At 43.9% G+C, this 12582-nt stretch overlaps 1 protein-coding gene across 1 annotated transcript in view; it reads right to left on the bottom strand.

Moving 5' to 3' along the window:
* KSR2 (kinase suppressor of ras 2) overlaps nt 1–12582 on the bottom strand; it is a 150764-nt gene that overhangs the window by 64428 nt on the left and 73754 nt on the right. Inside the window, 1 exon segment of the mRNA XM_042442189.1 lies at nt 10303–10484. Coding sequence (XP_042298123.1) covers nt 10303–10484 — 182 coding nt within the window.

Raw genomic sequence — 12582 nt, 5'->3', positions numbered from 1 at the left:
CTTATTGATAGTTCCTTTGGCTGTTCAACTACATAGGAGGAATCTTGATGGCCCAGTTTTCCCAGATCATTCCAAGGGGGCTTAGCTCTCAGTCTCCCCCCTGTTCTGGGGTCTATGCACACCCAACTGTCCCCAGTATCACCCTATCTGCAGGGTGACCAGATGTCCTCCTTTTCTGGGACATGTCCTACACTTCAGCCTTCTGTCCAGGAGGAATTCCCTAGTGTCCTCCCTTTTCAGAATGACTAAGATGCATGGCTTTGGTCATGCCCTCCATTTTTCTTGCAAGTTCTACATTTTGCAGCGCTTTGTCCTCCTTTGCAGTTAGGACATCTAGTCCCCCTGCCCTTCTATGATGGCTGCCTTATTCTGCTGAATGGAAAGATCAGTGTTGCTGAATAATATGCAGGCACCGCAGAATCAAAATAATGCCAGTAAAGGTTGGCTATTCAAAAACAACACAGTGCCTTTTGGAAGCATCCCAAGTTTTACTTCAGCTCTTCCAAGCCCCTCTCATGGGTTTGCTCTAAGTCTGTCCATATTTAGACAGAGATTGGAACACGCAAATGAGAATGGTTAAGCTGGGGAAACAGTGCATCTCCCTTCAAATACACAGAGGTCTTCGGCCTAAAACAGACTCTTCCTGTGCTGTGGCAGAACATCCGCTAGTGTTAGTCTCATGTTTTTATTCCATTGCAACAAAACCTCTAGATGCCCAGATGCTCGACATTTCTTCCTACCCGCTTTGCTTGGGACCAACTGGAATAAAGCCTTCCGTGATGTTCTTTTCTGCATGCAATAATGAACAAAATGTATTACTTGCTCTAGAGACTGCCTACTTATAAAAAGACAACCCGACACAGCAGAGAGAGATTCAAAATTATTAATAAGTATGACTTTCCTGGGCCAAAATACCACATAGTAGGGATATAAGCCTGGGCCATTGAAATCTGGCCACCTGTAGCCACCAAGCAGGCTCTACTGATGACCCCAGGGTTTATTAGGTATATCTATCAATCCTTCTGCAAACAGACTCCCGAGTATTTTTTTTTATATAGGCTGTGAAATGCCTCTGTTTGCTTTCATATCCTATTTTAATATTGCCAGTTGAGGTGTTTTTAATTGTGTGCCATTTCGGAAGGTTACATTTGCATGCGCCTTCCTGTGTGGAAACTGGCTCTCCCTTTGCTGCTTAGGAGGAGCAACTCAGAGAACATCTCCCACATGAGCTTGAACAAAAAGAGCTGCTGGCAGAAAGGATTGCCAAAGACCTGCTTAGCTGGTCTCACTTTTTAATAACTAATATGAAGGAGATGACATAAATACAGTTTAGAAAGGGCACACAACACTTTCAGGGCACTCTCCCTCCCCATTCTCTCTCTCTCTCATACACACACAAGGGCACATACACCACATCTTGCAGGCATTCACATGCTTCCCTTTCCTACCCATTGAAATCTAGAAATCATGGGGTGGAAGGAGTGGACATACTCTACTCTTCACTAGTGACACCAAAACAGCAAACCTGATGCCTCTGCTGCCCCATACTAGGGATAATCCTGCTCAAGACTGTGGTCTTGGTGTAGGTAATAGGCAGGACCAGCTCTACCATTAGACCAAGTGAGGCAGCTGCCTCACGTATTGCAAGCTGAGCCCTTCTACAGGACCTTTCCTTCTGCTGGGCAATACATTAGTGTATGTCACCCAACTCTTCTTGAGGCCTCTAAACTAGCCTGCTGCCTCAGGTGTGGGAGAGAAACCTATCCCATTCGGAGCACTGCCGGAAAGTTCAGCTGCCAGCCCATCCATAGCTCCCAGATGTCGAATGTTGGGGGGAACGCCATTGTGTCTTTTGCCTCAGACAGCAAAATGTCTTGGGCAAGTCACATGCTTTCAGCCTCCAGGGACAGTAATGGCAAGCCCCCTCTGAACAAATCTTGCCAAGAAACCACCAAGATAGGTTCATGGCCTTAAGGTTGCCGTAAGTTGGAAAGAACTTGAAGGCAACAGTGCTAAAAGTGATGGCCAAGAGGAGGAGGGGGAAGAAAAAAACTATATAAAGTGGTGGGGGGAGAAGAAAGAGAAATAATCAAGCAAAGTCAGTTATATCCACCTCAAAAAAGTGGAGTGGTCTCCTGACCAACGTCAAGCACTGGAAAGAGAGTGTGATGTAGTAGTCTGAGTGCTGGACTGGAACCTAAGAGATCTGGGTCCCCACGGGGCTAGTGAATTTTCAGTCTGACAGAAGAAAATCATATATGCCACCTCAAACCTACTGAAGGGATATAAATATAACTAATACATAAATAACTAATTCCCCATTTAAGGCCATCTGAACCAGCAGCCATCACCACATCTTTCAGCAGTAACTTCCACAAATTAATTATATATTGTGTGAACATGAAACTCTTGTTTCCCCTGGGAAACTGAAGAGCATTACGTCCATTGGAAAATCAATGCTTCAAAAGCCAAGAGTTGAATAAATGTTATTTGCTGAAAGCTCTGGGAAAAGGACAATTTACACCACTCAGGATCTGGTTTGAACAAGTACAATGGGAACCTTTTATTTTCAGAAATGCCATTTGCTCATCACTAAATCACATTATACAAATGAGACACCCTTTCCCTTTTCTCCCCATCATCCTTTGTGAACCAAACACATGGGATAATTACCGTTACTTACCTGAAGTTAAATTAAAACCTCTGCTTTATCATCCACGATTTATTTCCACTAACTTTTGGCTGGCCTCAATTAAATCCTGCTATTTTACAGAGCAGGGAGTATGGCTACAGCATTTAATTACTTTCTATAACATGCTCATTGCCAAAAAATTATTATTAAAGTGTATCAGGAATCATAACCTCCGAACAAAGCAGTGAGAGACCCTCCGTGATTTTCAGGTAATTATTTTCATTACAAAGATGATGGATGAAAGATCTCAAATATTAACAATACCCCTACTGTTTGCGGTGCAGTGCCAAGAGAGGAAGGAGAAGGCAAGGCTGGAATGGATGAGCCTCGATGGGTTTCAGAGAGATTTTTCAAGTTAATTTGTGACTCTCCTTTCTAAGCCACGGGGAATGGAGCTATAGCCATTGTAGATTATCGCACTACACTTTTAAGGCGTCCATTTTCCTCGTATGAATAAGGAAATCTGTCACAAAGGAAACCAGTCATATCCCAAGAGGTGAACAGAGGGAGGTCTAAATCTATTTGTGATTTACTATAGTTCAAACAGGATTTCCATTTTTAATAACAGCATCAACAAAATGTCTTCACCCCCACTCAGAACTAGATGGTTGAAATGAAGATAGCATGGGAGACTTTTGAGCACTCCATTCAGTTGTGGGACTCAAAACAAATCCCCGTGGTGCAAAATGCCTTGATTCTAAGTGCATGCCTTTTGCATGAAGTTTTCATTGGTGGATCTCAGGGTTCTAAGGGAAAGTATAGTAATTCCAGGGATTCTAGGCTGCTCAGTCCTGGCCTTTAATGAACATCTAGCAATGAAGGTACAGTGAAAGCACCAATGGATAATGCCACACTGCCAACACTCAAACCACTATGCCATGATGGCTCTATCCCTGAATTAATGGAAAGGCTTCCCTGAAGCCAGATACCTCCATGGCATTTTTTGGGAAGGAAGAAACTCAAACTCTGATGCCCTCCAATTTTAGAACTGTAAACCCCATGGTTTGATCAGCAGCAGCAAAAGTATAAGAATCCCAGCAGTGAGGCCAAAGGCTGAGACAGAGTTCCAGGCTCTGCACATTACAGTTTTCTCTTTAGAGTCAAAAAGCTTTCCTTGACAGAAGCAGCGGCAGAGAAAATGAGCAGCCTGGCAGAAGGGAGAAGGTGACCAAAGGAGGGTCACGCATTTCCCTCTTCTCCTTTGACAGAAGACACACCAGTAAGCCCTGCAAGCCACGGCTGTCGCCCATTGATAGACAGGTGCAAAAACAAGGCCTGAGACCTGAATGGCACCCATGCTCCTTGAAAGTGAGCAGGGCCAAGTAGGTGACGTGAGCAGCACAAACAAACAGCCGGGGCTGTGACACAGACACCGTACCAGAGAACCCTCCGTTTCTCCCTGCCATCGTGCTGCGATGAAAGTCTGTCTAGGAAAGCCTCTCACTCTACAGCCCAACAATCCTCATCCCGTGCAATTAGAAAACAGGTTCCAATCCATTCGGCAGGACAGATCAGTCTTGGTTGTGAATTGGGAAAGAGTGGGATGTACTTGGAATTAAGCCACACAGAAAAGTGTTTTCTGTGGCCAGCAATTCAACTACACAATCCCCATGCGAGGTGCAGCTAGAGGCTCCCCAAACGCAAGCCAGACCCCGTTGGATCAGATCAAAGCTCCACCTTGCAGATGAAGACCGTTCCATCTGCAAGCTATATGTGTCCTATAGGGGTTCCCCATTTTCGCTGAAAGTTTCTGCTGTTATCTCCAGTCGGCAGATGTAAGGCTGCATCTGCATTGCAGAAATAATCTGGTTTGACACCAAAAGTTCTGGTGCCAAATCAAACTACCACTTCCAGAATTCTATAGCATTGAGCCATGGCAGTTAAAGTAGAATCATAGAATCATAGAGTTGGAAGAGACCACTAGGGCCATCCAGTCCAACCCCCTGCCATGCAGGAAATCCAAATCAAAGCATTCCTGACAGATGGCCATCCAGCCTCTGTTTAAAGACCTCCAAGGAAGGAGACTCTATCACCCTCCGAGGGAGTGCATTCCATTGTTGAACAGCCCTAACTGTCAGGAAGTTCCTCCTAATGTTCAGGTGGAATCTCTTTTCCTGCAGCTTGCATCCATTGTTCCGGGTCCTGTTCTCTGGAGCAGCAGAAAACAAGCTTGCTCCCTCTTCAATATGACATCCCTTCAAATATTTAAACAGGGCGATCATATCACCTCTTAACCTTCTTTTCTCCAGGCTAAACATCCCCAGCTCCCTAAGTCGTTCCTCATAGGGCATGGTTTCCAGACCTTTCACCATTTTTGTCGCCCTCCTTTGGACACGCTCCAGTTTCTCAATGTCCTTTCTGAATTGTGGCGCCCAGAACTGGACACAATATTCTAGGTGGGGCCTGACCAGAGCAGAATACAGTGGCACTATTACTTCTCTTGATCTAGACACTATACTTCTATTGATGCAGCCTAAAATAGCATTGGCCTTTTTAGCTGCCGCATCACACTGTTCACTCATGTTCAACTTGTGGTCTACTTGGACTCCTAGATCCCTTTCACATGTACTTTCATTCAGCCAGGTGTCACCCATCCTATATCTGTGCATTTTATTTTTCCGCCCTAAGTGCAATACCTTACATTTCTCCGTGTTGAATTTCATTTTGTTAGCTTTGGCCCAGCTTTCTAGTCTATTCAGGTCATTTTGAATCTTGATCCTGTCCTCTGGAGTATTAGCTATTCCCCCTAATTTGGTGTCATCTGCAAATTTGATAAGTATGCTCCCAATTCTGTCATCCAGGTCATTGATAAAGATGTTGAATAGCACTGGGCCCAGGACAGAGCCCTGTGGGACCCCACTGGTCACTTTTCTCCAGGATGAAAAGGAGCCATTGTTGAGCACCCTTTGGGTTCGGCCGGTCAACCAATTACAGATCCATTTAACAGTTCCTTTGTCTAGCCCACATTTTACAAGCTTGTTTGCAAGAATGTCATGGGGAACTTTGTCAAAGGCCTTACTGAAATCAAGATATACTATATCCACAGCATTCCCTTCATCTACCAAGCTGGTAATTTTATCAAAGAAAGAGATTAGGTTTGTCTGGCATGACTTGTTTCTGTGAAACCCATGTTGACTTTTTGTGATTATGGCATTGCCTTCTAGATGTTCACAGACTCTCTGTTAGGGTCAAACCAGATTATTTCTGCAGTGCAGATGCAGCCTAAGACAAGCAGGTACTGAAAGGCAGTTAAATTTGGAATAGGACTCGTTTACGCATAAGTGTAATATGAGATTTGGTAATACTGATGCTTAATTGTCTTCACTTTTCTAGAAGTGCATCCTTTTATATTTCTGGGCAGGCCAGGGTCAAACACAGACACCAGTTCATAACATTATACAGTTGTCCCTCCATATTCGCTAGGGTTAGGGGAACAAGAGCCCCGTGAATATGGAAAAGCCGCAAATAACAAAAACACCGTTTTTACCTGAGAGAACACCTCTCTAGGAATCTCTAGGTCCTTCAGTGCAACTCTGTGGTCAATGTCCAACATACACTGACCATAGAATGGCATTGGAGTAGCTACAAATGGTCTTTCAGTGCAACTTTTAGTTAAAGTTGACCACAGAGTTGCACTGGAGGACCTAGACAGTCCTAGAGAGAACATATTAATGAAATCCGTGAATAATCAAATCCGCAAATATCAAATCCGCAAATATGGAGGGATGACTGTATTTACCTTATAATCAACCACCCAAGGTGATAGGTTCACCTTAGGGTCACCACAAGTCAGAAATGACTTGAAGGTACACTGCCACAATCTTTGGCAATAAAATTTGTATGCAAGGCATAGTTTCTGATAAAAGGTACACTTCATGATGCAATCAATATTTCATAAGTCAAATTATAACTTGGAGGCATGCAAAAACAACATTGGCTAAATCAGTGATTCCCAAACTCTGCTCCTTCTGATGTTTTTGACTTCAGCTCCCAAAATTCCTAGCTGTTGATCAAGCTAGCTAGGGCTTCTGGAGGTTGAAGTCCAAAAATCTCGAGCATCAAAGTTTGGAAACCACTGAGCTAGAAGGGATGGGCATCTTTATCCAGTGACTCTCTGTTAGCTGGTGTAGGCTGGACTGCCTGCATGTTTTACTGGAAGTTGACTTCCTGAGTTCCAGTAAAGCAGGAAACCACTTAGACAAAAGAATCAAAGGGAAAGCCAACCAAATCCACCAGGGATCTGGGAAAGAGTCAGATAGATCCATGCAGGAGAGTGTTGTCTAGCCATTAAGCAAAGCACCTCACCCTGATGTTTCATACACACCCAGCTCTTAACCTACTGATCTGTTGTTCCAGGCTGCAACAAAACAGTTTATCTCAGACAACTTGGTGGCTCCTTGAAGTTGATGTTCAGAGAAGGGTCAAAGGAGGTGAACACAGCAGCAACAACAACAACATGAAACAAACAAACATACATCGGTGTTATTTCTGAAATCAAGCCCTTAAAAAAACAAATAGGTAATTTGATAGGAATGTAATAATTTAGTACAACACGACACAGATCAAAATGGAGTTGGACTATAGAAAAAATCTGCAAATTTTCCAGTCCTTGATGAGAAAGGGTACCTTGACCTGTACAGACACCACGTGAAAAATTGTAAGATATTTTTGTCCTTGAATGACATGTTTCTCCTTCATTCTTCCATTTTCAGTATTTTTTTTAACACTTAAAACATTGGCCAAGATTGCATAGAGCTTATCCAGACCGGGGGTGGGGGGGGTGGGGGGGATGAGAAGCCCCTGGAAGTATTGAGACTTTCCCATTCTTTCTGCTTTGATTTTATCTGCACGTTCATGGTTTTGCATGCAATTTTCTTTCGTGAAACATCCCAGGTTTCCCTCCCTCCGTGCCTTGAATTCTCCCTTCTCTCCCTCCCACTGTCACATCTAGACTCCGGCAAGGTTTCAGAAGCTGACTCTCACCAATTTCCACAGAGCCCTTTTTAAGCTCTTCAGGAAAGATAGTCAAAGCACTTTAGCAACATTACACTAGTTAAGCATTGGGATAATTTTCTTTTATTGCTAGCATTCCTCTTTCCTTCATTTGAGCTCTGTTGAATTTGCTGTCCTGTGAACAGTCTCTATGTTTCTTGGTGACCATCATAGCTAGCTCCAGGATAACATAGCAAACAAGTTATGGAGAGGGACATTTCATTTCAGGAAATACAGCGTTAACTTCAACTGACTTGAGGAGTGGGAATCAGAAGTCCTTGGCTGCATTCACACTGCAGAAATAATCTGGTTTGACCCCACTTTAACTGCCACGGCTTAACGCTAGGGAATTCTAGGAATGGTAATTTGTTGTGGCACAAGTACAAAGCTGGCTAGGATTTCTGGGACTTGAAGTCCAAAACAGCTGGAGGACCAAAGTTTGGGAACCACATCCTGTATGGAGGGGTTTTGATCTGATGGCTCATAAAAAGACCAATGGGCAAGATAGCTACTCTTTCCTTTATGGGGGAATGGGGATACTCTTTCAGGTGCTTCCAGTAAAGATTCCCACCCCTTTTTTGCCCATGGCTGATCCTTAGGATCAGTTAGTCTAAAACAAATCTGCTAGAAGACTTGAAACTTGGGTCATCGGAACAGGGTTCTTCCTCCATGTCAGATGTTCTGCATAGAGGCTTGAGACTGGTCTTCATTCTCAGTTAGGTCAAACATGACGCCCTGTGTATGTGTCGTACGTTTGATGAACTAATTTATTTTTACAACGCTCGCATCCTGCCAGTGGGTCGGAAAAGATTTACAAGACAGCTTACACCATTTTAAAAAATCATAATTCAAACACAGACAACAATCAAGACCAAGACAGGTTTTTAAAAAAAAGAACAATGGTAATGGGGCAAAGAACAGAACGCAACAGGAAACTGAAAACTAATTAAATACAGCAGCAGGAAAAAACCAAAGGAGAACAGCAAAGAAGCATATAGAAAAAGAAAAAAATGCCAAATTTAGACAGTCGCAGAAGTCGGCTGGGGGGGGGGGGGGAAGCACCAGTGTCTTAAGATCAGAGAGAGAAGGGAGTGAAATTCCCTACCCACTAGAAGGGAGTGCTCTAACCTCAGAGCCACTGCCAAAAAGGCCACTTTAATTGTAGCAAAAAAGTCATAACAAAGAAAATCTGGCCTTATGGTCCTCCATTCAAATGTTAAATTCAGTGCCTTGGGCCCAGCCATAAATGGCCATATCATGTGACAGATGGTGAATGATGGACTACCTAAATCACTCTGCTACCCTTGGGACTGGTGAAAAAGACTTGCCCATCGCTAATGTTGCTGTAAGATTCAGTTACTAGATAGCTAGTTTGTGAAGTGGGCAAGGGCTTCCATGTTGGAGGTTGCACTGAATAGGCACCAGGCTTTCTTCCAGTTTTAAAGGAGCTAGCCAAGATGCTGAACCTATTTTGTGGCTAGGATTTGACATCTTAGACAGTTCTTTTAAAACCTGGAATAAAATCCACTGCAGATTCCATGCACCTTGGGCTTGGAAACCAGTGGTTGCCGCTAGCTAGTCTGGTATGCATCTGAGTTGGAATTGGAGGGAGTCATCTTTTCCTTTGCCTCAGGCAGCAAAATGTCTTAGGCTAGCTGTAGGCACCGCAGGAAAAGGAGCAAGGAAGCTACAATGCAAACAAACTTCTCTCATGCCCACAAATATAGCAACAGCCTCTGGGAGAAGAGGAGGCCAGTGCTGCCTGGCTGCTCGCTTCTGGAGAGATTTCAACAGACAACAACCGAAAGGCCCCCAAGCGTTATGTTTTTAGGACTGCTATTTAGCTGGGGAGTGAAAGCCTGTCCCTGGCACTGAGTTGGAGCTTTGCTTGGCAATTCAGGGCATGCCGTGTCACAAACGACGTCAATGAAAGAGCTGGGAGGAAAACCTTAGTATTGATGGCAGACAGCGACGCTGACGTCCTGACCCCCTTCCATCTGGACATCCACTCCTGTTAGTTGGCATTTGCTGCATGGCTGTTTTTCTCTCCGACAAATTGACAAGGAAAGATACAAGGATGACACATGTATTGCAGAAGCCAGACAACACTGACAGAGGCCACACGTGCAAGTACACATCCCGGCATGCCATATTAATTAATGCCACTACCACTAGGCTTCGTAGCCAGTGGCAAGAGTGCCATATGCAAAGGGAGGGTGGATTGGTCAACATTCTGAAAATGCCCCACTCTGATGGAGGGTGGCATGACGTGTGAGAAAGGCGTCACCATTCAGACTGTTTCATATTCTTTTCTTCTCCCCTGCCCCCCAAGAACAAATCTGTAGCTTTATAATGGTGTTGCTTTCATTCCACCAAGTGGAATGAAGTGAGCAAGACCTGAAATTGAAGATGCCACAGCTGCTAAACCTCTGCTGCAACCAATCCTCTCCATCTTCATTCCAGAGCTAGGCAAAGTTACCTTTTGGATTAGACCTCCTAGAATTCCTGAGGCAACATAGCCTTGCTAGCTTGCAGATTTGGGGAGTTACAGTACCCCCTCCAAAAGTAATATTTTAAAATTCAGCTTCCTTCCATCCCAGCAAACCCCCCTGGCTTACTTGTTGAGAAGGTGCCATCTGTGTGGACAGGAGGGGTAGAAGGAAGGAAAGGTGGATGTCCAACAAAGAAAGATCGCAGAGACCGTTCTGAAAGGAGAGGAGAGCGCTGGGCAGGAATGTTTTCGCAGCTCCCCACGCTGTTGTGGATCTTGAGGTTCAGAGGCTTGTTTTTTTTCTTCGTTCTGCAAGACAGAGAGAAAAACAGAGTTGTAAGGGACAACAGATACTAGAAGACATGGTCATCTTACCACAAGTGTGCAAGCAAAATCCAATACAAGATATAAGAACAGAAAAGCACCTGTCTTGCACCAGTCCATGAATCCACTTTTATTTTAAAACTTTTTAAAAAATGTCTTTTAAAAATGTCACATCTTACCACAAGTTCACTTTAATGACATGAAACTATGTACATGTAAATACATTTAAGACAGTGTGCATGATATTGTAATTTAATGGTATAATTTCAATTTGGTAGTTGTTTACATCACAGTTATTGCCATTACATTCAGTGATGATGATGATGATGATGATGATGATATTTGTATCCCGCTCCCCCCCCCCAAACTGGAACTCAGAATAGCTTACAATTTAAAAGAACAGCACCATTAAAAACAAACAAAGCGATTTACAGTAATAACAATTTTGAGTAACATTAGCACAAAAAACATTCCTAAGGAATGGTGTAGTATAGGAGGAGGCCAATGGGGGTGTGACACCATGAGTTACTGGACCGCGTGACGCTAACCTTAGTGGTGCCACTGGGTATACTACCAACAATTTCAATTTCAAAAGCAATTTCAAGGAAGGTTGCATCACCAGGCTATTTCCGGAAGCCTGCCAAGGCCCAGTTTTGAACTACAAGCTCATTCTTATAAGATCGGTGTAGTATTCTGAACTGGTCAGTGGCAGCCGGTAGCTTCCATGTCAGCAGGGTGGTAAATTCACTCTGGGGTTTTGTGCAGACTTCAATGAGCCATCCAAGGTGCCAATCCTATTTTGGGGATAGGCTTCAGAGCCTCTGATAGCACTTTTAAAATTCATACTAAAGTCATGAGTGGGTGTACTATCCCATTGACACAGACAGTCAGTGCCAGTTTCTTGTTTTCCTTTCCAAACAGTGCCTGTTTCTTCTTTCTCCTTTCCAATGAGAGGTAGTGTACAATTGACAAAAAATGACTATGCCACTCTTATCTCCTTCCAAATCACATTCCTTTTATAGGTTCTTGAAAACACCACAAGTAGTCTTTAGGGAACATGTCCTTTCAAACTGTCTAGATAAGTACAAAGCATGCATGCTTCATACCCACAGAATATGTATGTGTCCCTGGGCCTTCAAGTCACCTGTCGACTTACAGCAATCCCATGGATTTCATAGAGTTTTCTTAGGCAAGAATTATTGAGAAATGGTTTTGCCAAGCCCTTCCTTTGAAATAGAGCCTACAGCACCTGGGATTTGTTGGTGGATTTCCTTTCAAGTTGTAACCAGGACTATACCTGCTTATCTTTCAAGATCAAAGGGGACCTCGTACTTTTAGGATATTTAGGCCTTGTTGTGGTGTGCCTCCAAGTCATTTTTGACTTATGGTGACCTTAAGGTGAATCTATCATAGGGTTTTCCTGGCAAGTTTCTTCAGAGGGGGTTTGCCATTGCCATCCACTAAGGCTGAAAGAGTGTGACTTGCCCGTTGGAGCTTTTTTTAAAATGCTCCAGTGGGGAATCTAACCCTGATCTGCAGCGTTGTAGTCCAACGTTCAAACCATTATGCCGTGCTGGGCCTACAAAGTGGAAAACCAGGAAGAGTGAAGGAACAGAGGATGGAATGGGGTATGACATGGTTGAAGGAATGCAGTCCTGGAAGAAGGACTCCACACTGGTATGTTTAGTTGCAGGTCTCACTTGTTCTGTAAAATGCCCACCAAAGTTGACAACAGTGGAAAGGAGAATTTCTGGGAGCAATGGTGGCGTTGTTTCAGCGAAACCTTGGCCTATGCTCCTTTCACCAGAACGAAGGGACCATCATTCACCCGTGGAGAGCCTAATGGTCTCTCTTTTACATGCAGTGCATTCTGCCCTCGTGTGGCGGAAAGGAAACATGGAGACACCTCGATCCCCATGGTCGGCAGAAACTGGCCATCTCTCCCTGGCTACTTCTCCATTAACTCTTCCCAATTTATCTTGCCTAGGCAGCAATTCCTGATTTATGTCAAGCTTGGAACAATACATCTTCAGGCCTTCCCTTGCCTGATACCCAAGTGACACGTGTTTTAGGAACTACTGCC

Source organism: Sceloporus undulatus, chromosome 10 (assembly GCF_019175285.1).
Source record: "Sceloporus undulatus isolate JIND9_A2432 ecotype Alabama chromosome 10, SceUnd_v1.1, whole genome shotgun sequence".
NCBI lineage: Eukaryota > Metazoa > Chordata > Lepidosauria > Squamata > Phrynosomatidae > Sceloporus > Sceloporus undulatus.
This window is presented reverse-complemented; position numbering and strand designations above follow the sequence as displayed.